We start from the raw sequence: 27,167 nt of genomic DNA on the forward strand, positions 1-27,167 counted from the left end.
AATCCTGCAGTATTTGTGTTAAAGTAGTTTTCTCCACGTCCGAGCTGAGATCAAACTGACAACAATGTTGTTGTTAAGATACTGTGAACAGTTTCCTGACGGCAAGGGCAAACTCTGCTACTCATGATGAATAAACTAAATCTTTATTTGTGCAGTTGTTCCAGTGCCCTTTTAAATGATACCATGGCCATTAATAATTCTGATTAGCTTGCAGGTTTCTATGAGACTTTAACAAATGAAAGTCGAGCACATTTGTTGTGAAATGGGCTATAATTCATGAGAATCTTTACTAGAGCAGAAAAAGGTAGCACTTCTGAAGCAGTGCAGTGAGTGCAGCTCGCAGGCCTGAATGGCAATTGCAGGATAAAGATGAATTCCAAAACTGCTGAGGCTAACCTGTCGTAAGCCACGGTGATAATGAGGAGACCGAGCGAGAGAGCTCGCAGGTAAGAGAGAGACGAAGAGAGCAGAGTGTGTGTGTGTGTGTGTGTGTGTGTGTGTGCCCGCGCCCCGGATCATGCTCACCACAGGCAGGAATACCTTTTATTCGTGTGGTTAGATGGTTATTTATCAGAAAAATGAACAAAAGAATGAAAGAATGAACTGATCTAAACATACGCTGCAAACTTTGTTGAGTTCGTATTTCCTGTTCTCGTGTGAATCCACGCAGGCTTCTTGTTACAGCACAGCGGAGCTGCCCAGAGGACTCTGAGGACAGCACCCAACACACACTTTCCTGGTTATGCTGGAAATCCAGAGCCAGCGTTCCATTTACCCTCAAGGACCTGAGCGGCTGAAGGCCGCTTCCATTTAGATGGGTGACGACGATGCGATCTGAGCCACCGATGAGAAGCGCTGGCCGGCTGTCGCCAGGATCTGAAGTGGAAGGGTTACAATGTTTAAATCATTAAATGCTGAAATATTATTGTTATCCCATACATGGCGCCCCCTTAGTCATCCCTTACTAGGCCCTCCCTCTTACCTTAAGGTAAATAAAATACATAAATCTTATTGTGGGGATGACTCAGCAAAGCTATTCTGCTAGCTCAGTAAAGTTTACCTTAAAAACAGTGTGATATGCAAAATCTATGAGATGAAGGACCATTGGAAAGTTTACTGTCTAACTGTGGCGAATGAAGTGTTAACCCAACCAAGAAAAACATGCACAATATTTCTAATTCCCCCACTGGACAAACAAACACCAGTGCAGCTAGGAATACTTTCAGAACAGATTTCTTGAAGCTAAAATAACAGAAAAGCATCGGCATTAATGCAGGTATGACATGTGAGTTTTCCCAGCCCACACTCCCGCCTGGACTCGTGGAACGATATCTGTGGTGGTGAAACTGAAATAAGCCTCTTTATGGGCTTAATTGAGCGTGCACATTCTCTGACATCAGGCTCACCCCCTGAAAAGGCCCCTTATTTATCCCAATCTTCAGCACAAGTTCAAGTCAAGGGCTGCCCTCCTAATATAGGTAATAAATCAGAATGTCCACTCAAATAACTGCTAGTGCGTGACGCAGGGACAAGCGTTTTTCTCCCACACTGGGGGGTAGATGGGATTTTGACCACACGAGGCTACAAACATGTATCGTGGGAAAAGATAAATATCAAAGTTATTATAAGGAATTAGAATCATTTTATTTCAAACATGAAACAACAAGAGAAAAGAAGTTTTCATGAATATCTCCATGTCTGCACAGTGTTTATGCTGGAAAAGCAGCAGGATGAAGTTTACACTTTGTCTGTTCCTACCCCCTAATTTCAAATTCCATTATTTACAAATCAATATTCAAAATTCAACATTATATAATCCATACATGTTTAACTATATACAAGTCTGCACTCATATACAACACACGCATAAAACAACTTAAGCTCATAAACCAAAACAACAAACTACATTTTGACATAAACAGGTGTCAGGTTACGCTGTGTGGCAGGATGTAGGACCCAAATACTCACAGACACCAAAGGATGAACTCAAAAAGGCAGCTTTATTACGCCGTAGCAAAAACATACTAGAGACAAAATCCAAAAGCAGAAAACTAGAAACTAAGGTTGAGAATAAAGACACTAGGTGCAAGGACGACAAGGACCACGGAGGAAACACACAGCACATGGAAGCTGTACGACACAACAAAGGGAAACACAGGGCTTAAATATACAAGGGAGTAATGAGGGAATGGGAAACAGGAGGGAAACACAGCTGGGACTAATCAGACATAACGAGACAAGAGGAAGCAAAACTAGATACACTGACATAGGACACAGACTTTCAAAGTAAAACAGGAAACACGAGACAATCACAAAGACGCAGACACTGAGACACGACTGAGTGGGAAGACGGAGGGAACAAGGAGACGAGACGAGGAACGAGAAAGGGAAAGTAACAGAAACCAGAATCCTAGGACTAAAAATGTAACACAAGCAGAACCAAAACTCATGAATAACAGTAATCAGAGAATGTAACTAAAACACACACAGTACTGTGACACTAGGCACCCCGTGGTGTGTAATGTTTTGTTTAACTGTGGTCATAATGAGGAGTTTTATCTGGGCAGGTAAAGCCGATCCTGACACAGACCGCGATGTCCAATCACAGCTCATGTTCAAACAACATTAAGGTCTACACAGCCATGTGAGCACTAAATGTCTTTAATAGGTTCAAATATCTTCTACAGAAAGTATTGATAATTGTATTTTGCGTATATAAAGATGTTTTCAGCATCACATTTACACTTAAAACATTTGTAATCAAGTAGAAATGAAGAGCATACGGGTGTTGTCACATTTATGTTAGAAGAAAATAAAACTCACTGAAGTCAGAGTCAAAGCAGAGATTAAACCGAGATTAAATCCCTAAAAAGAAAAATGTGCGCTTCAGAGTTCCAACTTCAATCTTACACTCGCTGCATTAATATGTTTTTCATACCCTGCTGCTCCTCATCTCCTGGCCTCTGAGAGCTCGATCAGGAATTTATATTCATGAGCTTTTACAACTAATGGCAACCCCATAGTTATCCTTGTACCACTATCGCTCTCTGCTAAATTAATATTAATGCATGTGAGCATTGGGTTCAGTTAAGTTTATGGGTAATCATATTCAGTTTATTCTTGGTAGGACACCAGTCACCGTGATTAAAAGCTACACCAGCGGCGTTCTCCCCAACAAGGCGTGTTGGGCCTCCAGCTATTTTCAACCCATATGCGCCAAAGTGGCAACAACCCTAAAAAACAAACTTTACTTCAGTGCAGGACATGGACGTGTAAACTACACAATCTCAGGTCTATTTACACACCGCACTCACCGAAACACAATAACTCCATTATTTGTCTGATTTCTACACTAAGTTGGCTGCTTTCCTCACTGGGGCAGATTTGTTAGCAGCATCGGGCATTAACATAAATCAGGGTGATGTTTGGTATTGTCTCTGCACAAAATACTCCAGACTGCGCCCACTTAAAATCTCATGCTCATTAATTTGATCATTATCCTGGGTTGACCACATCCAGCCGTCCCCGTGTGGTGATGGATGTGGTCATCGCTCAGTCCCATTAATCTTGCACTACCAGTTCTTGTGAAAACCGAGGAGACGATAAGCCGGGATTCCATGCCTGAACGAGACAGAGCGCGTACACTGTGCTAATTATGATGCAAGTGTGCCACTCACCTTGTTTGGCTTTGCACGATATCCTGTTGGGCTGCAGGATGTACCCTTCTGTGCAGCTGCATCTGTATGACCCGTAGGTGTTGGTGCAGGTTTGGCTGCAAGCTCCATACATGGCACATTCATCATGATCTTATGGAAAACAGGAAGAGAGTCATTTGTAACAAATTAGGTGTGCTCAAACATGACCCAAATACATAAAGTATACTTAATGCGGCCTCACTCTGGCACCTCAGGTATAATTACTTTTATAAGCAATGCGCTGCGCTGTAACGGCGCTTTCTCATGCCTTCCCCGACAGAATCAAACTCCAGCAGCACTCCCACTTTGTGAAACTTTTCCTTACCTTCCATAATTATGCAATTCTACGCACAAGTTATGTGCAGAATTCAAATAATTCAGTGCAACTGTAGCAAAATCATGTCCTGTGCCACACACCATGAAGAACATAAAAAAGCGCGAAGAATTTGTATCATGTGTAAGGATATATGTGCAACCATGTGTCTGTGCTGTGATGTGCTGTGCACGAGGCCCTGCCTGCAGGCAGATGGTTCTCATATAGCCAGCAACTCCTGCTTCAACTGAAAGAAGTCTGGCCGAGGGCAAAAGGAGAGACTTGTACGGAGAGGAGGGAGGAAAAGGGGGAAGCGTTCCATGGCAGGAGGCCCCCACCGGCGGTGCAGGATCCTACCTCTGCAGCTCGTCCCGTCCTCCCCGACCTCAAAGCCGTCAGCGCAGAAACAGAAGGTGCCGTTTCTAGTCATGACGCAGCCATAGCGGCACCGGAGCTCGTGGCAGGCTGACAGCAGCTCTGCAGGGGAAAAGGAAGAAAGGAGCAGAGAAGAAAGGCTATAAATGGGTAGGTGGAATAGGAACTTACTTCTTTGATTATTCAAGCTGCCCATCACAAGTTTGCTTCGATCATTCACTCAATGAATGTAAATGACAGAAATTACAGACGCTCCAATGTAAATGTTAGCTATGGTATCTCTACAGGAAGGAACGAGCTGAAAGAAATGTCACTGTGTTGATTATTAAATGTCAAACAACATGGGCCGGAGGAGACTGCGAACCCATTCACTATCAGCATTTAAATAACATTAAACTGCGTGTTTCATAAGTCTGATATAAATGATCAGACTTATGAAACAAAGCAAAACATATTGCCAAACTTTGTATTGTTAACTCGTCAAGTGACAAACTGGCTGGTAACGGTGCTCAGGAAGCCAACGCTGGCATGTTGTGATGGGTTATGATGCCTTGGATGGGAGAAAAATGGCTAATTATGGCGTGATGAACATTCAGCAGAATAAAAATGAATAAATGGCACAGTGGGAAGAATAACCCTCGAAACAAAGCTTTAATAGGGCAAAGACTGATATGTCACTGCTGAACATTAATTAATGTCAACTTACAGCCCCAAAGATAAAGGACTGTATCGATTGTGCTCGGGCTTTCCTGTGCTAACCATTTCAAGACATTATGAAATGCGGCTGCAGACCAATTCATTTATGACAGGTTGTATTCACGTTCAATAACATCGTGGGAACAGAATGACAGTCAGAGCTCGAGTTATCATTACGTTCTAAATGACGGTCTTTGGGGGGTTTTTGTTTTTGTTATTTTTAAGATCTTGATGAGTTACCAGGAGCTGTTTTTTCTCACTAGCTCAGTGACCAATATTCACAACGCTGACTTCAAAGAGTGGAGATAAATATCACCAAAACAAGCAGATGATCTTTGAATATGACATTAATATTGTCAGTAACATATTCAACACATGTAAATGCTGAGACTGTAAATCTTCAGTGGTGTTAAACTCGACTTCGGCGTGCACAGAATAATTTTACTGACATTAAAATCTCAGGATTACGTCCTCAGAAATGGTCCCACAGCGTCGAGCTTTCTCTGTCTTTGCTTTTCATAAAGCCTCAGAAGAGTTTGACTGACAGGCAGCAGAATTTAAAATGACTGCATTTTTATTTGGGGGCAATTTTTAGAGCAAGCAAATACAGAAGTATTAAAATGGTAAATGCTCAGTGACCTTTGGACCTCCTCCCAGGCTCATGGTGGTAAAAGACTTCTGGGATGATAAAAAAACAGCAGCATTATGAATCCAAAAAAACAAAACATCTCAAATGTACGATGTTGCTTTTACGTGCTTAAAGGACGTGTGTTTGACATCAATCGTATTTTCAGTGCTCAACACTGGATTACTCCAGAAGAGTGCAAAAGTCAGTAAAGCAGCATTTTGCTGCACCACAAACACATTAATTCAAAACTGCCAAGTGAAGTTTTAGCACAATACACACTGAGTGGCAATCAGACACTCGATAAAACAAAGCCATGAGTCCAAGTACTCGACTCCAGATAAGGACGAAAGCTGAAAACTGATGCAGTGCAGCAGAGCTGTGGAATATGAAAGACATTAATATTTCACTGTTTTTGATCTGTAAACACGTGGATGCATTTAATAAAGCATAATGCCACAGAAGCACTCAGTGCAGTCTGGGACTGTTGAACCTCGTCCTCCCTCAAAGCGCTGCAGAAGTTTCCATTCCACCAAAACAGAGAAAGGCTATGACGCCGAGTATTACTGTGCCCAAAACACCATCGAGGTCCTGACAGGACCAACAGGTCTGAAACAACCACTTATATGATAAAGGTGCTGTGGTTTCATTAGCAGGATGTCTTTATACATGTGAACTGAGCTGGCTGAGAGGTTTGCAGGAAAAGGAACGACTGTATTCATAAAGGGAATAACTGTTTACAGGATTTTACAGGTTTACAGTGCACTGACTGTGCCGTCTGATACGAAGCTGCCTTAGCCAGCACTGCTATGGAAAAAATATTGATGAAGAGCTGATGTATTTTAATTTAAGAATAGTTTATGTATCTTGCAAAACAATCAACTGTCCTTTTATGGCTATAACCAAATGATTTCATTTAAACCAAGCTTTGAAATAAAGTAAAAATAAATAAAATATTCAGATACATTTTATAAATGATAAGCTATCTCAGGAAAGAAGTACATTTGTGATGAAATCATTTTATCAGAGGCTACATTCAAAGTTCAGGTAGTCGAATCATTTCACAGGACCTGTTGTGTTTCGGCTGTTTTGAGGTTATACAGAGGTAAATCGTGCTGGGCATGAAGGGATAAAATATAAAGCAACACCACTGGCAAAACACAGAAAGGTAAAGCTGCACAATAAAACATCAAAACAGCCCATACAAAAGGCACAGGTTGAAAATAACCAGAATTACAATATCATAGAAAAAGCCACAGGCCGGTAAAATGTGCCTGCTTGGATAGATACACTGTAACTGGCTCCTATCTCACTGAGCCATTAGCATTTGAATGGCTTCAACGGCCACTTCAGACTGCCATTCACTCTGAATACACTGTACGTCAGTGAAATCACTGGACGCCTGTTAGGATGACTCTGATAATCACGTACTGTATCCACAGCTATGAACAAGTTCACTGATTCCACTGAAGCTCTATTTAGATTCAAATATATATCTCATTTTGTGTGAAAGGAAGAAAAACAAAAGTTTACTCAAGCTGAATACTGTGTGGACCCCACGCAGCCTGTGCATTATTCATCACACGGTGTGGAACTAGCACACTTCCCTGTTGTAAAGCAGTGTGCAAAACGAGTACACGGCAGACTTAAGATATTCAAAGCTAATCCTTATATCGTCTCAAAGACACCATATGATCAGCTTTCCCTCATGGCAGATACAGAGTGCTGTGGGGATTGTGTATCTGCCTCTGAGCTCAGCTGTCTCTCACACGCGTAGAGCTATGTGCTGCTAACTCTGAACATGAGTAAATAGTAAATAGCCTTGATGGTCATCAACTGTGCTGTAAGCAGAAGCAGCGTGAGCGTAAAATATGTGAGAAAGGCTGCTTTTGTCCTGCTCTCAGTGCTGCTCTCCAAAGTATCGTCTTTACAAAAATTGGCATTAACCGTAATGTAAAACACACTACTCATCACTCTTACAGCCATCTGGCAAAGACGCACGAGCGAGCAACGAGTGGCCTCAAATGAACAAAGCATGAATAATTTCTTATGACTTTACCTTAAAAGAAATTATGAGCCTGACCCTATGAGCAAAACTACTTGTTAGTCAAAAAAAGCCATTTGTCCACTTCGTTTTAACTCTTTGGAAAAACATTAGTGTTTCATAATTACTAAAATATATAAATGTAAAACATGTCAACTGTCATCATTCTGAAACACAACAGCAAGCTTGGTCTAATTTGCTGTAATCAGATGTATGAACACAATGATTCTAGCAATTGCACAAAATTAATTCCATCTGTTTTCACTTCACTTAAAAAACATTGTTTGAGATGTGTGTGTCCCAGAGGAGGCTCAGTCTGTTTAGTTCGGTTATGATCCTCTCAGATTCAGTCAGGATTTTTTTGTCTTTTTCCTAATTTGCAATGCCGAGGTATATTTGGTGGAACGCGAGCACGTAAATGAGCAAATCACGGTCCAGTTTTAAATGAATTGTTTTAAATTAATTGAAAACCTGCTGATTCCACGTGTACCTCCGCTCATCAGACACAAAGGCATGCCTCAGTCCGCTCCGCTAGCCCAGCAGAAGTTTCTCAGAGCCTCCACACTCCAACACACAGATGGCAGAGTATGAATGGTGAGTGTGGCACTGTTTCTTTGCCAATACTGACAACAAGTCTCACCACGGGCACGAGAAGACTTACCCGAGGCTGAAAGTCAGAACGCCCCATCTGGCTAATTACGGCCTCCCTTTAGGGATCGCTGTGGCCTTTCCCCGAAACGTCTTTGCAGTGAGGGCCTGTATGTAATGAGGGACCGAATGAAGACACACGTCTAACGCAAAAGGTAAAACCGTAGTTGGCTCAGGACCTTTTAGTGATTTTCCAAGCTTAAATTAGGATCTTAACCCGTTACCCGTCTCTGTCGCTGTGGTTGGTATCCTCTAGGTGGCAAGAGTGACAAGATTGATTCCACAGCAGTGAAATTGGGTCATATATTCTCTTAGGTTCAAACATTCAAGAAGCGTGCAGGGGAAATATCATTTGTGCAAGATGTGCCATGACTGCAGTGACACGATTTATTGACAAGTCTTTAGAAAGTTATCTGGGAAGCTTAAGTGTGTCAGCTTTGATGTGATGCGGAGTTGTCCGGGTGGTGCAGAAGGTGGAATTTTCCCTAGAAATTGAGAGATAAATGCACTTACACTGTAGCTGCTTGGTTTTTTATCCAAATGTAATCCTGCATCTCAAACTAGGGCTCAAATGTGACAGTAAACGTCGTTAATCCCTCAAAGCACAATTTGCTGAGAGATTTGGGAACTGGTGCACAGCCAGGCTTCTGACATGCCCTTAAATATTGGAGGAAACGTCACGGGTGTGGGTGTCAAAATCTTCTAGCAAACAATGAAATTTTAATTCTAAACACTCCTGAGGAAGATTATCTGCTGTAATAGTATTTGATGACACCAGATTGTTTCCTCGTATTAGAGGGAGTAATGATATGACTGACAATATCTCGCCAGGCTGTAGAATAACAAAGTGAGACGCATGAAATATTGATTGCAGATATCTGCAGTTGTTTACATTTTGTGTCGTGGGCCTGACAGTGGCTGGTAACCAAAAAAAACAAAAAGAAACCTGACACGGGACTTGAAATTCCTTGAAGCCTCCAAATCATCAAATGCACATATCTTTAGCAGATGTTTGGAGAGAAAATTACAAGCTCATATTTTCTGGTAAAGTGAGTACAGCGTGGCAGGGTAACACACTGAAAAGGACTGCCGCAGCACAGCAGAGAGGAAAGTGATCACTTTGACTACTTACTGCAAATGTTCCATCCATTAGAGGGGCAAAAATGTAATAAATATGCTAATATGTTACAGTCTACGAGGCTGGATGGCAGGACATTTTCAACCTACTGAGAAACGCTGAAAATATGGAGCCGTATTCGTGGCGAGTCGTTTTGGAACAAGAGCATCGCTTATCACAGACTCCTTCACCCTGGAGAAAAGTGTTTGTTTGTTTGGGTTGTTGTAATGAAAAGTTAATCAAGTGAGATAATTGAACGTTGTTCAGAAACAGAGGGTGGGAGGAGAGATCATGTTTGACACTGTTTATTCTTTAAAAAGGCTTTATCACGAGAAAATATAGGAAAAAATGGATGCAAATATTTTCAGGATTAGTCCACGCATGCTGGTCTCAGCAACAGATTTGAAATGCTCGAGAAAACAGACAAACAGGAGAGACGAACATTTCTTTCTTCTGCTTTCAGTGTAAGTCTGAAAGCAACTATAACTCAATAACTCACATCGGTGCGCAGAGGGCAAACACATTGCCTTTGACAAGTTGTGCTATGACACAGAAATCATCGCTGCATAAAAGTCCAGATTACCCTTACGTAGCAGAAATAGATCCATATATTTGGGGATCAAATACATTAAAGAGCTTGTCAGCGCAGAGCGCCGGGAGAGGCATGCGCACCTCGTCGCCGCAACGTTCAGAGGATGATTCCTGCCGACGGACATGAGTGAGACTGGCACAGGTTCACTGAGAGTCCAATCAAATCTGCACTCCGCCGAAAGCAATTTGTAACAATGTTTATCAGTTATTACAAATTTAAATCATTTGACGTCATTTTTTTCACAGACCAGAGCCCATATATCTCTGCCACATGCCTCGTTTTCAGACAGAAGCAGGGATGTAAGGCCTGAACTCTGAATGATTTCAGGGTCAGGCTGCACCCAGACTACAAACTTCACCTGACACCGAAGAAAAAAGGAGCCCACGTTTGATTTAAACAAAGGATGAGAGAACTGGCAGTCAGTGAGGACGTAGCGGGTTCAGTATTCATTTTTTTATCATATTCCAATATAATTTGAAACCTATAAAAAATATTCTCAGCATGGATAATAAAAGTGTTTGTTGTGGTTCTAACATTTCAAAGGTCTTATTTATAGGTGTCACTTATCTGGAAATAGTAATATAAATCTATTTTGCTGAGTAACAGGGTGAGACACCTGCACAGGCATTTAAACCCAAGGATGTTATTCTGTTTGTTAATTAACTGCATGAGCTTATATCCTCATGCAAACCAACTAGTATATATGCATATATGTAGCACATCTGTATATTCGTTCATAGTTCATCTGTATATCTGTCTGTATAGCAATATAAACATCTGCATACTTAATCTGTACATAACTATTCCCACCTTTTATACTATCTTTATCTGTATATAATCTGCTCCTATTGCACTTCTGATGAGATGCAAACTGTATTTCGTTACCCTGTATTTATACATGTGTAATAACAATAAAGTTGAATCCTTTATTAAAGCTGGAAAATGATGCACAAAATGCACATTTGCAAAGGGGTAAAATGGCACAGTACAGCACACAAAGTTAAACGAAGCAAACTGCAAAAGTAAATATTAATTGACCCTATTTTCTGACACAAATAATGGATGGTACATCCTGGCAACCTCATGACTCACCAAGGGAACCAGTGGGTGTCAGCTGTATCCATTACTTTTAATTGGCCCTTGGAAACATTGTAATCTGTGTTATATACAGCCTTTCTGTATATGACTGTGGTTTCTATATTTGCAGCATGTTTCAAATTTACTAGTTTCTGTGCTTGACTTGTGTTTCTGTATTTCAAGTTTTTTCACATCTGCATCACATTGGATGGAGTTTGCTGTATTTGCAGAGCATTTCTGTATTTGCTGGAGTTTTCTGTGTTTGCCCCTTATAGCTGTATTTGGTCGTGCTTTCTCCGTTTGATTGGATCCTCTCGAGCTGCAGTGTGTTGAGCACTCCAGGAAGAAATTGAGAGAAATCACTTCACCGTTATCTTTTATCCCCAACATCTCTTGAGCTGCTGGACCTCACGACTGCCTCCCGAAACCTCCTAAAAATCAAACTCATCAGTCTGTTGCTCATTTAACAACACACATAACCCAATTCATATATCTGTCTTTGCCAAACATCAGACACAAGTGAGTGGCTTTTTTGTTGTTCTTTGGTGAGCAAAAATAGCACAGGACCCAGCATGCACCGAGCACAGTAGCCAGACATGACAGCCAATAAGTTATTTTTGTTGTTTCTCCAACAAATTAACAATAATTAGCTCCAGCTGAGGTTGTTTGTTGGTACAGTTGCCACTACAGCAGCTTGAAATAATAATCACCAGCTTAACCCTCAGCCTACCACAGACTACAGAACTACAGTTTTTAAAATATCTCCCATGTATTCATTCTAATGTTTTATGAGTTTGTTAATAAATCTTTTGTAAAGATTGCTTATTGTTGTTTTTACTGCTTTTTTAAGACAGTATTTTGGGGTTTCTGGATGATCTCAGTCAAACATTAAGTCTGAGAATAAACTCTGTCAGTAACAGGCAGGCTGTCAGTCATTCAGTTCTATAAAGATTTATTTATACAGCACCAAATCATAACAGCAGCCGCCACAGGTGCTTTATATTATAAGGTAAAACCTTCAAATAATACAGAGAAAACCCAACAATCATATGACCCCCTATGAGCAAGCACCTGGTGACAGTAGGGAGGAAAAACTCCCTTTTAACAGGAAGAAACCTCCGACAGCACCAGGCTCAGGGAGGGGCGGGGCATTAACCAAGGCCATTTGGGGTCATGGCAGACAATCAGATTATTCAGACAATCTGAATACATTTTTTTTATATTTATATTATTTATATTTTTTTATAAATGTTTTTATAATAATAATATTTTTTACTTTTTTTTATAACCTCTTGTTCTTGTTGCAGTTTTATTGAGAAGTTTATTGACAAATGCTGAAGATGAAACAAAAGGCGAATCTAAGGATGGTAGAGGATTAAAAACTTGCAATAATAATTTTGTTTTTAATGCAGAAAACATTAATAACATGATAATAATACAATATTTTGTTTCTCGATAGACTGTAACCTGTTCAGCTTGTGCCCCACCTTTCACCACCGAGGCAACCGCCACATATGATCATGCCCACTCAAGACAATGTGTGAGCTTCCACCAGAGGCGCCGTCTGAACCCTCGCAGGAGCAGCTCTATGGTTAAAATAGCATCCAGTCTTCCTTTTATGGAACCTGCATCACCTTCCACACAGCAGGCGAGGAGGGCAGGAAGAAAAATGCAGGAAACGCATAGAGAAGCTTCAGAATTTTCAAAATAAAAGATTCTGGAACACTCCTGACTTATCTGTGCGAGAGATGTGACGTTAAAGATACACACCCAGTGTATTACTCATCGGGGACCGGTTCATTTTTCATGAACACTGACTGAGCTCCCAGGGAGAAGTTACAATAATGCATTAAGCTTAATGTTATTCTGTTGTCTTGATTGATGCAGCAGTTGGTTTATACATAAGTCTCGCTGAAACACAGGGATTAAAATCTGCATATTTTAACAAATGCAGATTCATATAGAGATAATTACACAATATAAATATTGTATTACACATTACACATTATGAATGACACATGAGACAGATGACACAGAACACTGATCTTTCCCTAAGAGAACATAAGCTTAGCACAAAGGAGAGAAATTGAGACCCGGCAAACTTTCCTAGTGGAGGCAAAGCTGAGAATTGGAGCCCACAGAAGGATGACATGGCAGAGTGAGAAGCAGCACTGTGTGCCAGCAGTGGGTGAAATGATTGAAGAAGCTCTTTCACTGGCAATGAGAGATTCAGCACATGCATGGCAGATTAAACAGAACGCTATATTAGAGCAGGGGTCTGACTACTGCATGTGTATTCAGTGTGAATGAAGTTATTGGGGGACTTATGCTGTCTGAGCTAGCTTCACAGGGCTGCACTGAGACTGGGATCTCAACAAAGCATGAATTATATCTATTGTGTGCTGTTTTTGATATTTAAATTGACCTGCTTTCTGTGTGACTATTTTTCTGCGCCGCACTTCGTCGTCAACAAATGAACCGATTCGGCTGTAAATGTCAAGTAATGATGAGCTATTACTAAATAAGGCTGTTAATGATTAATGTAATGGTGTGGGTCGAGATAACTCTGGGATAAATGTAGCAAAGTACTTATTAATGTGTTGCCTAAATGTCAGTGGAAGTAAAAGACGCTGGTACCGCTGTCCTCCTATAGGCACGTCTCTTTTAGAGCAGCTCAGATTATTTGAAAGCATTTATTGTAAATGAACCTGTACAGCTTTGGACAAATGGAGATATATGGTGTTATAACAAGTGAATTAACGGTCAAACTGTTGTCTAATATTAATTTGTACCACAGGATGGTTTAGAGTCAGTGCAGCTCTTAACTCCATCATAAGAGGAAGCTAAAGGCAGGTGTAGAAAAACAGGTGTTCTGCTGAGCAGCAAACAGTGGCTGAAGCTCCTGGAAAGCGATGCCCGTCATCCACAGCATCAACTCCCAGAAAGAAACCATGAAATTCAGAACTATACAAGAATGCATCACAGCAGCTTCCTACTGCTGGAGACAGCTGGAGACTTAAGGACTAAATGAGTATTGTGATGAACATTTCGTCTAGACTGGGAAGATCAAAGCTTATAATGCTAATGTTCGCCATGTAGCAACAGCTTCTAAAGGGAGATAATTGTCTGTTATTATTGACTGTTCCCAGTTTCCCCCAGAGAATTTCTTGAGACTGTAGCTATCCACTTGCTATGATGCTAACTGTGGTGCAGAGTACTGAGGAGGGTAATGTACATATGCAGCATGAAGAGAAAGTTCATACAGGGTCCACAGGGTCACATATATATATATATATCAGATCAGAAAAGTTTAGCTTAACTGGAGCCTATCCCAGCTGTCATATGGCAAAATACCAGGTACACTGAGCAGGTGGCCACTCCATCATGTGGCTAACACAGAGAGAAAGACAACCACACTTTTAGAATCCCCAATTAATCTGAATAAGATGTCTTTGGACTGTCAGAGAGCATAAACACTGCACACAGCAGGGCTCCAGCCCACCACAAATCCCGTACCCACAAACCTCCTACTGTAAAAGTGCTAACCTGTAAAATGCATTGCCACTTTAAATCGAGATACAAAATACTGCTTCAGGCTTTGTGCTGCTTTTTGCATGAAGGAGGGAATAATAATAATTCACCCTAGCATCTAATTTTACTGGAGAGTATTGCACCACAATTTACGTATAAGCAAATCCCATTTTACTGTATGCTCACAATGTGTACAGCCAAGGGCACATGATGGGCAAACACTGAAATCCATCCCATAACTCTGCGTCGGTTCATACAGGCATGAAAACAGGCTCTGATTATCTTTGGTCACCTGTATCTGTATCATTAAACCTTCAGCTGATTTTGTCTTGATGGGAAAAATATGTACATTAAAGTTTTGTTAACTTATAATTAGTGCAGAGCTTTTGATTTCTCAGCATGTTTCAGTCTATCGATCAATCGATCAGCACTGTCTCAATGAACTACTAGAGATAACGTCCAAATTAAAAAAAGCTCACCCTCAGAACTCAGACAATAGCTAAGGAAGGCATTAATGCTGACGAAACACCAGGCATTTCGAATAAAATTTAAACCAATTTCAGTATTTAACTGAAAATATAAACAAACTGTTGAGATGAATGGCAAACAAAGTGTAAGGAAAATGTCGCTGGGTGTTACTTTTTGGTTACGTAACTGTACTTTATTTAGTCGCTGACATCGACATTCATGCGGCAGCACTGAGCTGGCATCAGTCTATCAGTGATCTTTGATGACGCTGCTGTAAATGTGTCATCACCATAAAGTGTCAAATATCCCTGTGTCAGAGATGAAACGCAGCAACCAAAGAGTTTAGAAACTGCTTAAAACTCCCACAGGCAAAGACAAAAATAATCACTGTGATATTAAGCATAATTACATTTCTGAATAATAATATTTAATATAAGCATAAATGGATACAACTTTACTTCGGCTTTAAGCCTTTTTTCTTTTTCACCACATTCATTTGAAGAAGAGAGCGTTCACTTTCTGGGACCGCCCTAAAGACAACGTATGAAGCCACAAGTTGAATTCTGTTTATTTAAGTCTGACATTTGTCTTCCTCAGTGCAAACAGCAGAGACTTCAGAGACCCAAGGCACAACCGTGAGCATACGATTAAGAATGCGCAGGTTTCCTGAAGGTGAGCTAAAAGAGTTTGGTGGTTTTCCATATGGGCACCTTCATACCGAGGCCTCCCGGGACGTCGGCATGTATATTCATAAGAGGTGGGCAGGAAAGGCAGGGAAAAAAAGTTTGAAGAAACACAGCTGGTTGCCTAAAACTTCTCTTTGGTGACCTCAATTTCTCCTGCTTGCCGATGAGTCTGGTGTGTCCGTGTGGGACTGAGCATCCTGTACAGTGTAAACACACACGAACCATAACGGCTCATATCATTGAAAAAAGGCAAGATTAAAAAAGAAAGAGAAAGAAAGAAATGTGAAAAATAATGAATGCATTAATTATTTAATAAATAGATGTATTTTTCATGCAGGACTGATTTATTCATTGAGAAAAAATCATTCTTTTTATTCCTTGAGGCCGGATGTTTTCAAAGCAGCCGACAGCACGGCTGCATTAAGAGGTGAAGTGTTTGCAGTCCGATCACACGCTCTTACACAAACTATCAGATGGTGCCTTCTGAAGGAATTTACAACACAAAGATGCCACGAAACATATTCACTGATAAATGATGTGTGACATAACATCAGAGGAAAAACACTAAAAACATCTTAATTTGAAGAAAAGCTACTTTCAGCTGCTCGCTTACTTTTGAAGAGGTCACCACCGTGGATGAATCAGCGTGTTCGACTTTACAGCGCATGCTTTTCCTGACACAAGCTTCCCGTTTATCCGAGTTAGCACCAGGAATACTGAAGGCTGTGACCCCTGAGGTTTGTGTCTCCTGCTGGTCTCGACCCTGGCGTTTTTCACGTGTAAGGTAAAGTGTTAATAATATTTTATATAGAATTTGTAGCAATAAGCAATCATTTTTGTTTTATATAAAAATATAAATATTTTATATTCTTTTACATTTTATTTGTGTTGTGATTCATTTAATGTTAGACATGGACAATGTTAGACAACAATAACAAACAAGCCTCATATTTCACCATATTTGCTGATTTTGTATCCAGCATTAAAAAAATAGCCACACTATCATCACATTACCTGTCAAGTTCCTTGAAAATAGTAATAAGTTACCAATTACTGATTACTTCTCCAAGAAAGTAATCCTGTTACTTTACTGATTACTTTTTTCAAAAGTAATTAGTTGCTTTATTACTTTTTAAAAACATGATACACAACCTGAATACGTAATAAAGCAACAGGCCTTTCAGCCCAATTCGACTTTTTCTAATCCATCATATAAAATTAAATGAAATGAAAAAGTCTCTTTTTAAATTTTTTTTTATTAGTTTTAATCTTTAACTTTACGCATTAAGCAAAAATTTAATTATATGCAACAGTCGCTGACTGGAAGGAATGTGTTTAACATGTAAACCTTGCATATTCCAGCATATAAAATAATTTTTGTGTGTGTGTGTTTACACTCTTTCAAACAGATGCAAGTAAAACACAGTAATAAATAAATAAAATCAAAGATTCAGTGTCTCTTAAATCTTCTGTCACCTGTTAGCAGGAGTGGGGCCGGTGAGGGTTTGCCCGGCAATAGTAATCCTTTACAAGTTACTTGAAAAAGAAATTGGATTACAGTAATGTGTAATCCAATTACTTGTTAAATTAACTCACACCTCAGACACATCTTCTTGCGTTACTGCCCATCTCTGCTCATAAATAAAACACTCACAAATCCAAGTGCATAGTGGGCAGTTACAGTTACACGTTTTGTAGCAAACCCACAAAAACAGAAACATTCACATGCGCTGTGTGAGCTTCCTAAACAGACTTCACCTGTTTGCCATCTGTTGTGTTGATCTTGAAAGCAGGCTAATAAAATGTTCTCATTAATGTCAGAGAGAAATTGTGAGACATGAAAAGCACAGTGGGAGTGGGATTTAAAATACCTGACATCCTGACTTCAACACACTGTTCAGAAACTTGAAATGCAAAGTAGTACATTCAAATGAAGCCACTGCATGAAAGAGTGTGTTTCCATGCTTCTGGGCGCATTGCCACTTCATTTATCCTGCATTTTTAGCTATAGGAAAAAATAATGTTTTTTAAGTGTCCGCAGGAGGCCTTGAAACAATGATCTGTAAAACCACATAATGGCTCGCGTAATATACAAAATAAAATAACATGCAGGCGCTCCTTCATATATATAGAAGTCTTTACTGAAGCCCTTAAAAGTTAGGATAAATAATAATCTGGAAAATGGACATAAAGGCACATGGAGTTTATGAATCAGGACCAACATAACACGTCTGTGTGACTGATACTTTAATGCTTCGGTATCTTTTTTTTTAAGTGGCAGAAAAGATGAATCTTTAAAAGTACTTTCTAGTTACTCTTGGTTCTGTACAGAGTTAAAAAAAGGTTTGAAGCTTTGTTCAAAATGCAGAAAAGCCAAACAGACCACACACGCTGCTCTTCCACTACTCCTTCCCTTGAACACACTACACACAGTCGTAGAATCAAGTAGAAGATTTAGCAGCTGATAGATTTTTATCACCTTGTCCTCCCAGCATCGATGGATTAACTGCCATTTTTCTGCATTTGTTGACACACTTTAGCACCAGTATGGCAGGAGATACCTGAGCCTGCAAAACCGTCCCTGTGCGCGCTGCTAGTGCTGACTTGAGCATATCTCCCAGGTGGCCTTTTGCATTTTCATTAAGTCTGACATGAGACACACACACACACACACACACACACACACACACACACACACACACACACAAAACAAAACAGTATCAGAACAGGGTTTCAGACCCCTAGTTTTAGTTTGCTGTGCAGATAAATCTGCAATAACGTGTCATCCCTTAATAGCATTGTGTAGCTCAGAAACACAGGCCAGAGCAGCGAGCTGTGCTGTTACAGCTGGATCGCACTTTCGGTTTCAAGTCCAAACCAAGTTTTATCCTAGCATGAATATTTAAGTTTTAATGTTAGGTTAAACCTTAAATATGAAAGGTTTAGCCGTTTGTATGACATGTATAAAGAGACAGAAGCTAGCATAACATGAGCTTATAACCAGCTTTTGCTCTTATAGCTAACGTTACAGCAGCCCCATATGGAAAAGATATAAATAAATCTTATAAAGTTTGTATCTGTCTTGTGTGAAACTTGTATGAAAAGCATACAAGAGTGAAAACAGATATAAGATCTCTGGAAAAATTATATAAATGAAACTTGTATGTTTTGGATACTTACTAAAACAATATATGAAAGTAATGAGAAAGTGGCCACTTTCATGAGTAAATCATATCAGCCTTATATGATTGACTATATGAAGCAGGTCACATCTGATGCAAGTCTTTTATAAGTTGGGGCTGTTCAGAGGTGGGAGGGTTACTTGTCTAATGTGGTGACAATAACTAACTGCTACAGTATCAGGAGCTACAACCGGTGGCAGCAGATGGCTGCCGGAGGTTTCTTCCTGTTAAACAGGAGTTTTTCTGTCCCACTGTCACCAAGTGCTTGCCCATAGGGGGTCGTCTGATTGTTGGGGTTTCCTCTTTATTACTCTACGGTCTTTACCTTAAAGTATCATAAAATGAAGCTTCTTGAGGTGACTGTTGTGATTTGATGCCATATAAATAAAACTAAACTGAATGTTTATGGACACTCCCTTTTTTGTTAGAGCTCCGACTTCAGTTCAGGAGATGAGATTTGAGGTGAGGAGGAAGAGGATACGGTGGAGGTGAGGAAGGAGAATTCAGTTTAATTCAGTTTTATTTATATGGCACCAAATCACAATGACAGTCGCCACAAGGTGCTTTATACTGTAAGGTAGACTCTACAATAACACATACGGAGAAAAACCCAACAACCATATGACCTATGAGCCCCGCCCCTCCCTGAGCCTGGTTCTGCTGCGACTGGGTTGGGGTGAGGGGAGAAGATGATGAAGATGAAATATACAAATCCTGCTCATATATAGCTTGAAAGAGCTTTTGTGTCTGTAGATTAAAATTATCTTATAAGAGCAACTTATCACTAGCTTTTTTTTAGCTAAATTTAAGTGTTTACAATGTTTTTCCCATTTCCTCTTATTTCTGGAAAAAACTTTGAACATAACTGTGCTGGAGTATAGAGGGCTAAAAGGGCCTTAATTTTAAAAACAACACAATTACTGTTCAGTGTGAGCGTACTGTCGAGTTTTGTGCTTTGTGCCAACAACAAGACATTTTCAGTCTTCACGGCTTAGAGTCAGAAGCTACCACTTCCTTGACCCTAGCACTCACACAGAGACAAAGCCCAGCATGACTCTGACTGTCTTACAGGTCAGAAAAGGTGGTGTTTTCAGCCAGACAGCAGCTACTGTTGTGCCAAGACTGCACCAATCATGAGGCAAATGCTGCCTTATCACAGAAGCCAGGTGTCCATAGCAGCTTGGTCCACTTGCTAAGAAAGTGAGCAACAACAAAAAACTTGTGTACAACACAACACCTGGTGTTACCGTCCCGCTGTTTGTCTTGCCTGCTCTGACAGCGCGGATGATAGGAGTCACCTTGGCGCAGAGTTTCACCCAAAAAGTTCCAACGTGCCAGCTCGAAGCAGTGTTTCACAGATTCATGTCTGCAGTTAAACTTATGGGTTTAACAGTGCACATCAGTTTGAATGTGAAAATTATCCTCAAACTTCCATAATGGAGGAAAAGCACATTTAAATGGCCGTAGTTTAAATAATTAATCTCTAATGCAAAGCAAATTAGCAGGAAATAAAAGTGAAGCATTTACCGCAGCTATTTTACAAATCCAATACTGACTTAATGGGTAAAGTAAATTCCACAATCTTAATAATCCCAATATGATGAGCGTGATCTGATTAATTACCGCGATAATGAGGATACTTATTAATTTATGTATTCTCAAACCCAAGGCAAAGGGAATGGGGATGTGAAAACACCGTTAACTCTTACCTCGACAGTGAACTCCTTCATCGTAGCCGTCTTCACAATCTCGAGCGCCGTTGCAGAGTTTGTTGAAGTGGATACATTTCTTTGTCCCGGTGCACTGTATGTGATTCAGAGGACATCTGATCACCACCTCCTGTGCACCTAAAGCAGCGAGAACAGAAAGACCAACAGTTATTTTAACATTATTAATTCATGCTTACTAAATGAACTTTAAGCATACGGAGAATCATTTACAATGGAGACAAAAAGACCATAGTTAATTAAAACAGCATATTTCATTGTAATCATTTGCATTTCTTGCACGTAATCACTTTTACTGGGTGTTTTTTCCTGATTCTCCCCAAAATGCTGATACTCCAAGACCTCTTTTACAGGAGGACGAGGAACCTATACATATGCAAATGTGTTTGTACTTCACAGCATTGTTCTTTACACAACAGATGTTCGCCACGCTGCTTTGCAGACACATCGGTGACGTCCTATAACAAACGGCCCGACTCTCGCCGTCAGCCAGCCAAACGGCACGGAGCAGCTGTTTAAGGATTCACGAGGCACGTAGGTGACCCTCGTTCACGCAGCAGCCACCAGAGCACATAAAACACAGCTGACCAATACACCGGCACAGTAAATGTGTCACAGCACCACCTTAACTACATTGATATCAATTACCAGTGTGCTGTTGCAGGCACTTAATGGGAAGATTTATCGTGTGATGAGATCTGTAACAATCCCCAGAGTTCTCCCACCGCTAAGAATCCCATCCCGGCACACTCGAACCGCGCTGACCGGATGATTACCTGTCACCTGTTTTACTGTAAAGGATGCAGCAATTAATGTGGTTATTCCAAGGAAGGAGCCCTGCAGATTCACACAGGGAACATGTGGACATGTACAGTAACCACATGTTAGTTTCTTCTCCGAGGATTTTATTACCTTAAAATGGTGACGAGTGATGCTCTTTAATGAATGTGTCTTGGCTTTAAGCCCTTCAAGCGCTGATGATTCCCACTCTTTATGCCACATTTAGGTAAGTCAGCTCTAAGTGACCTTGTCTCTGAGAGTTTATATTTCACATGAGCGAAACGGCAGCCGTGTCTGCTGGGACGCAGAATGTGTTTGAAACACGAGTCCTTCAGTTTCAGCTGTCAGAGGCTTCAGGATGGAAACTGAAACCTAACTTACATCTACAAGACGAATCTTGAATCTGTAACTCTTCATGTTTAAAACACTGCTAGGGGTCTTGAAAAGGCTTTTGCATTCTAGTTATGTACTGAGAAATATAAAATGCACGTGCACCTCATGCATTTGGAAACAAAACATCTCCTTCTGTTGGGCGTTAAATGTGAAGCAAAGCTTTGAGTGAAAACGCTTCAGGACACACGCAGAGAGAGGGACACTCTGTCACAGAGCATTCAGCCCGCTGCCCCACTGTCCATTTGGCTAATTTGCTATTTAACACACAGCTGTAAGGGTCTCTGACAACATATCAGTGTTGTCCTCCTCTGCCTTTCCTTTCTCACCGCAGGGGTTCTAATCTAATGTGATAAGCGGAGGGATGGTGCATGAATATTCAGCAGCTCTGAGCTGTCATACAGGGGAACACAGATGGTCTCTCAATGGCTGAGGTGCTCACAACTCCTTTGTCGATTGGCAGCCTACTGTACTACACTGATGATCGCTTGGAGTGGAAAATACAGTAGAGGATTAGGCTTCATCATATATGTTCCTCTGGAAACCATTTAAGTGTCTGACATCATCTTTGAAATCACCAAACTAAGTGTCTAAAGGGTCAAGCTGAAGAGTGAGGTCTGTAACACTCAGGTGTTGTTGGAGAAGATCCACAGAATAAAGCATAAGATTAAAGATGAAACATTTAGCAGCATTAGTCTGCATAAAATAATGTCAGGTGGAAAGAGTGTTTGACCAACATAAAACCTCGAACAGAGGATTTGTGTACCTCAGTCAGATATGTTCAAAATAAATACAAATAAAAGTTGTGTGATAAAGATTAAAGTGTGTCATGAAAACATCTTAAATTACAACAACACAGCTATAAGGTAAAATAAAATCTCTTAATGTGGTGTCACTAGTGACCCAGTGTCACTGTAAGCAGGGCCACACGTGCTGCCACACACTTCTTTCAGAGCAGATATTTGACTTTACAGGATAATTCATATCACTGATTGATTTCCAGTTAGTGTCCCAGTAAGCCACACCAGTATGCAAATCAGCACAAGCCCCCTTACTGATATTAGCACACCCACTAAGACCTTCAGGAAAGAAAGGTTCACGTTTGAGCTTCTCTTACAGATTTTTATAGAGCGAACGCAGAGCGGGCCGACTATCATCTCTGGGACGAATCGCTTTAAATACCAGATTTATACATCACAAAAACTGCTGATGTCATCAACATATTTTTTCAGGAGCGGTGGAATGAAATGTGATCATTTTCACTGGTCACCACTTCAGATCCATCGGGGCCGGAGCTGAAGCCATCTGGAGTCTTCCTCACATCAGCCAAAGACGCCAACTGTATTGTTTATTCTGTCTAAGCTGTTAGAGGTTCAGGTGTTACGGTCCTATAACCTTACCTGTGGGATTTTAGAAAAAACAACATTTAATCCCAACACAAAGTAGTTTATTTAAAATTAAACCACTGCGCACTGAACACCCGCCTGTGTTAACATATGTAAAGAAACATACTAATAATGAATAAATAAAAAATACAGTGTAAAGAATACCTACAAAGTAATAATCTGAATGTGAACTAAATAACAACTTAGGCCAAGCAGAATTTTAAAGATAAAAACCACTGCAAAAAAAAAAGCTCAAATTTTTCATCTGTTAAATTTATTTTCGATGACAGAATTTTCCAACTATTCACTTTTTGTTTTAGTCGTAGCATGAAGATATAATTCCAAGCTAAATAATGTGGATGGGAACTTGATGAGAGCTTTCGAACCCAGTTTAGAGGTCGTGATTAGTCGCTGCTGCATGGAGTCAGAGTTCCAGTCATACTGGTCATACTGGTCATACTGGTCGGGATGTCTAGGAAACGTGGCCACGATCAGGCAAAATGAAATGACCTGTACAGGTGCGACAGCAGAGATCAGACTTATCTCAGAGACCAAAGATCTTCAGCAATGAGAACATCAGACGTGACAGTGAAAGAACAGCTGTTAAAATTCAAAGGGAAAATTCTCCTTATTCTGTTAGATGCAAAAACCCTGCAAAGGTGCATCACCCTCGTCACAGACTGGCTCAAAGAACATGACAAGGAGGCTGATTTAAAAGATAATTTCTTGAAAATAAACTAAAAACCAGAAACTTTAAAGAGGGCCGATATCACTTTACATGGAAGTGAGACCCTCACAGCTCCTCTGGGTCCGCTTTGTAAGTGTGGAAGACCCAGATGACCTGCATCAGGTTACCATCCGCCCATGTCTGAGCCATTTATCAGCAACAGCAGCTCAGGCCTGCTTCCAACACAATGTGAGGGGCATCACACTGTAACAGCAAGTTACACTCAGAAAACGATTCTTTGGCCTCGTAAACACATTTTGAGTCAAATGTAACTGAAATATTTCTTAAGGAGATTTGCTTGGTTTAAACTGAATATGTGCAAATTAAGCAAATTTAATTTGACCAGATTCACTAAATTTATTGTTTTACATCGTACTCATGTAACTAAATTACATGGAAAAGCTACATGTAATCACATTACTTAAAGTCACCGATGGCATCAGACACGCTGCTGTTTCGTCTGGGTTGAGTTTAGATTATTTGGATTATTAAAGAATGATTGAAGCTTTTGTCAGTGTGGAGACTGATGCACTGAGATACAAAGACTGATGCCTCCTCCTGGTTATTCTTCACTCAGCTAGTAGGAGCCAAGTGTTGTTATTGAGATTAAATCTCTTTGAAAATAGTTTATCATACTTTTGTTTATTTATTGGAGGTGTAAAGATTCCAGATCTGGAAAAAAATAGCATAAACATCCCGAGCATTTGGCTAATAAGATTATATTTTCATCCACACCTCCTTCATGTATATTTTTAGAAATACTTTCTACAGTCACACAAAAGATGCTCTGATGTTTTTAAAGGCTAAGCAGATGCTCAGTGGTGCGTTTCCCGGGTTAACATATCAGCATCTAGCAGCTTAGCTACCCCGATGAAGTGATCCTTCATGAATGCTCCTGTGTGGCTTAATCCTCCTCCTCCTCTGTTTGTGTTTCCATCAATGCCCCGAGCTGCTGCACTGTTGCACCTCTTCATCTGGACATGAGGGAGGTGGGAATGTGCAGGCTGGCACATGTTTGACCCTGTATGTGTCAGACGTGTGCACCCACTTCTTGTTTTGGTCATTAAACATGTCTCCTGTACAATCAGTCCACCCTGGAAAAAGACCGGATTCATACAGTCATCATGGGAACGCCCATAATGAGTGTGAATGTCAGCACGGTAACGTGGTAACAATAAAAACGCTGACATGTTGGAATGAATCGATTTCCATTTAAAACAATACAAACCCAAATAGCCTCAGGCTTATTAAAAATCATTCACAGTAGGGTTAATACTGTCACCTCACAACAAAAGGGTTGCTGGTTTGAATCCTGATCTATGTGAGTTTACATGTTGTGCGTGGGTTCTCTTGAGGTTCCTCCCACCGTCCACAGACATGCATGTCAGGTTAATGAGTGATCCTGACGAGGTCAGAGCTGTAAATGTTTGTCACTCTGTGTTACCCTGTGACAGCTGGAATGGCTCGTCTACAGCCTTCATTTGCATACACAGAAGAAACTGGATTTATGACTTTTTTTTTATACATGTTAATTAAAAATCATGTTGCTATTTTCCTACTTTGAGAAGTGAATGAGGAGAAACCAGCTGGGCCAAACTAATACCTCTATTTAATGTAAAATGAGAGGCTTCTAGGGGGGAATTTCAGCTGCAATGTTCATTATGATAATCATGTTAATCTGAGCTGCTGCCAGTTTGTGTGGAATAATGAATTCATAAAAGAAAATAACAGAGGGGCTATCAGCAGGGGAAGCTCCTTGAACTTGCAAGTAGAGGGATTTATCAGATCCCTTAGAAATAAAGATTTCATTTCCTTAATTTATGGTTAAAGTTGGCGATCAAAGCGGCATGGTAACGCCCGACCTGAGGCAACACCAATGTTGTTCCCATAATGGCTTTATAACAGCATCGGGCTCTTTTGTAGTAAATCCTGCAATTACAGTGATATTAGCTATTGTACAAAATACATTTCTCATCTTTAAACTCGTTATCGTCTCTGCATAAATCTCTAATCTAATCATGAGCCGTGTAACATGTGCACATCATTTGGCTGAATCTGATCAAAAGCCAAAATATCAGGAACAGCAGGGACGGCAACAGCGTTCACTGCACTGTGCTTTACCTGCAGGCCAGTGCAGGCCGGTGCAGGTGAGTGCAGGTGAGCGCTTTCTCACTTTAGGTTGCAGAGAAAAACATCTTTGCATGTCAGTGAGACAATAAACACGAGCAGTGATTGTTTCAGTGGTTCAGATATGTGGGATTAAATGATTATTCTAGTTTATTTCACCCTGCTGTGTTTCATATATGAGCGGCTGCTCCATGTTTCATGCTACGTCTTCACTCACTGCTGATATACTGTACGGGGGAACAAGAAGAGTGACGCTGCTACAACTCTGCAAATAATATTTTTGAGTCATTTCTGTGTCGAGTCTGACTTTAAGTAAACACAGAACGGAGCCGCTTGGAAAAATTCATTAGGGAAAACTTGCCAGCTGACCTAATCACCCAGCATATTCATCCACATCCACATGCATGCGTGCATGCGTGAGACTAACTTGCCCTGTACTAATAAGAGCTCAAAAAGCTAAATGCGACGGCGGATTACTCCACGGACTAATTCTGTATGAAAACCAGTCATTTCACTCCGATGGGCGACCACATTCATGCAAACTGTAGTGAAAAAAGAGCTGAGCCATGCAGACGACAGACACAAAGGAGGAGCAGAGACACAGCTAGCTGTCCAAGAGAAACCCAGGGAAATATTCCTGAAAGGACATTTACGCTGACACGTGACACGGAGCTGAGCAGGTTTAAGACTCATCACTCTGAATGAGAGTAAACGTCTCATTCTCTGCTGTGTTAAAATACTTTTTCTGCAACATTAAACACAGGCTAGCTCTCAAACAGCCTCTCTTACTAAAACAACCTGTGGGCCACGCTGTTTTGGGGCTGAGATGGTCAGTGGACCTCAGGAACCTGCTGGTATAAATGCTGTGGAACTTCAGCTCCAGCCAGCTTTGTGTTTGTGCTCGTCGTTAGCCACAGCCATCGTAGCTGATCTTTGTGTGCTGCACACTGTGACCCTGGTAATAGCCGTAGTAACAGCAGTG

The 27,167-nt window shown here is 40.6% G+C and overlaps 1 protein-coding gene across 6 annotated transcripts in view; it reads right to left on the minus strand.

The window, feature by feature from the left end:
* lrp1bb (low density lipoprotein receptor-related protein 1Bb) overlaps positions 1-27,167 on the minus strand; it is a 255,940-nt gene that overhangs the window by 144,329 nt on the left and 84,444 nt on the right. For 5 of the 6 annotated variants that reach the window (XM_025903732.1, XM_025903731.1, XM_019353129.2 and 2 more), the window contains 4 exons: positions 20,759-20,896; positions 4,366-4,485; positions 3,678-3,806; positions 619-876 (listed from right to left, as the gene is read on the minus strand). In XM_025903732.1, coding sequence (XP_025759517.1) covers positions 619-876; positions 3,678-3,806; positions 4,366-4,485; positions 20,759-20,896 — 645 coding nt within the window. Of the gene's footprint in view, positions 1-618; positions 877-1,968; positions 2,130-3,677; positions 3,807-4,365; positions 4,486-20,758; positions 20,897-27,167 lie in introns of those variants that run through there. The other variant, XM_025903734.1, reaches the window with a different exon arrangement.

Source organism: Oreochromis niloticus, linkage group LG16 (assembly GCF_001858045.2).
Source record: "Oreochromis niloticus isolate F11D_XX linkage group LG16, O_niloticus_UMD_NMBU, whole genome shotgun sequence".
NCBI classification, from domain to species: domain Eukaryota; kingdom Metazoa; phylum Chordata; class Actinopteri; order Cichliformes; family Cichlidae; genus Oreochromis; species Oreochromis niloticus.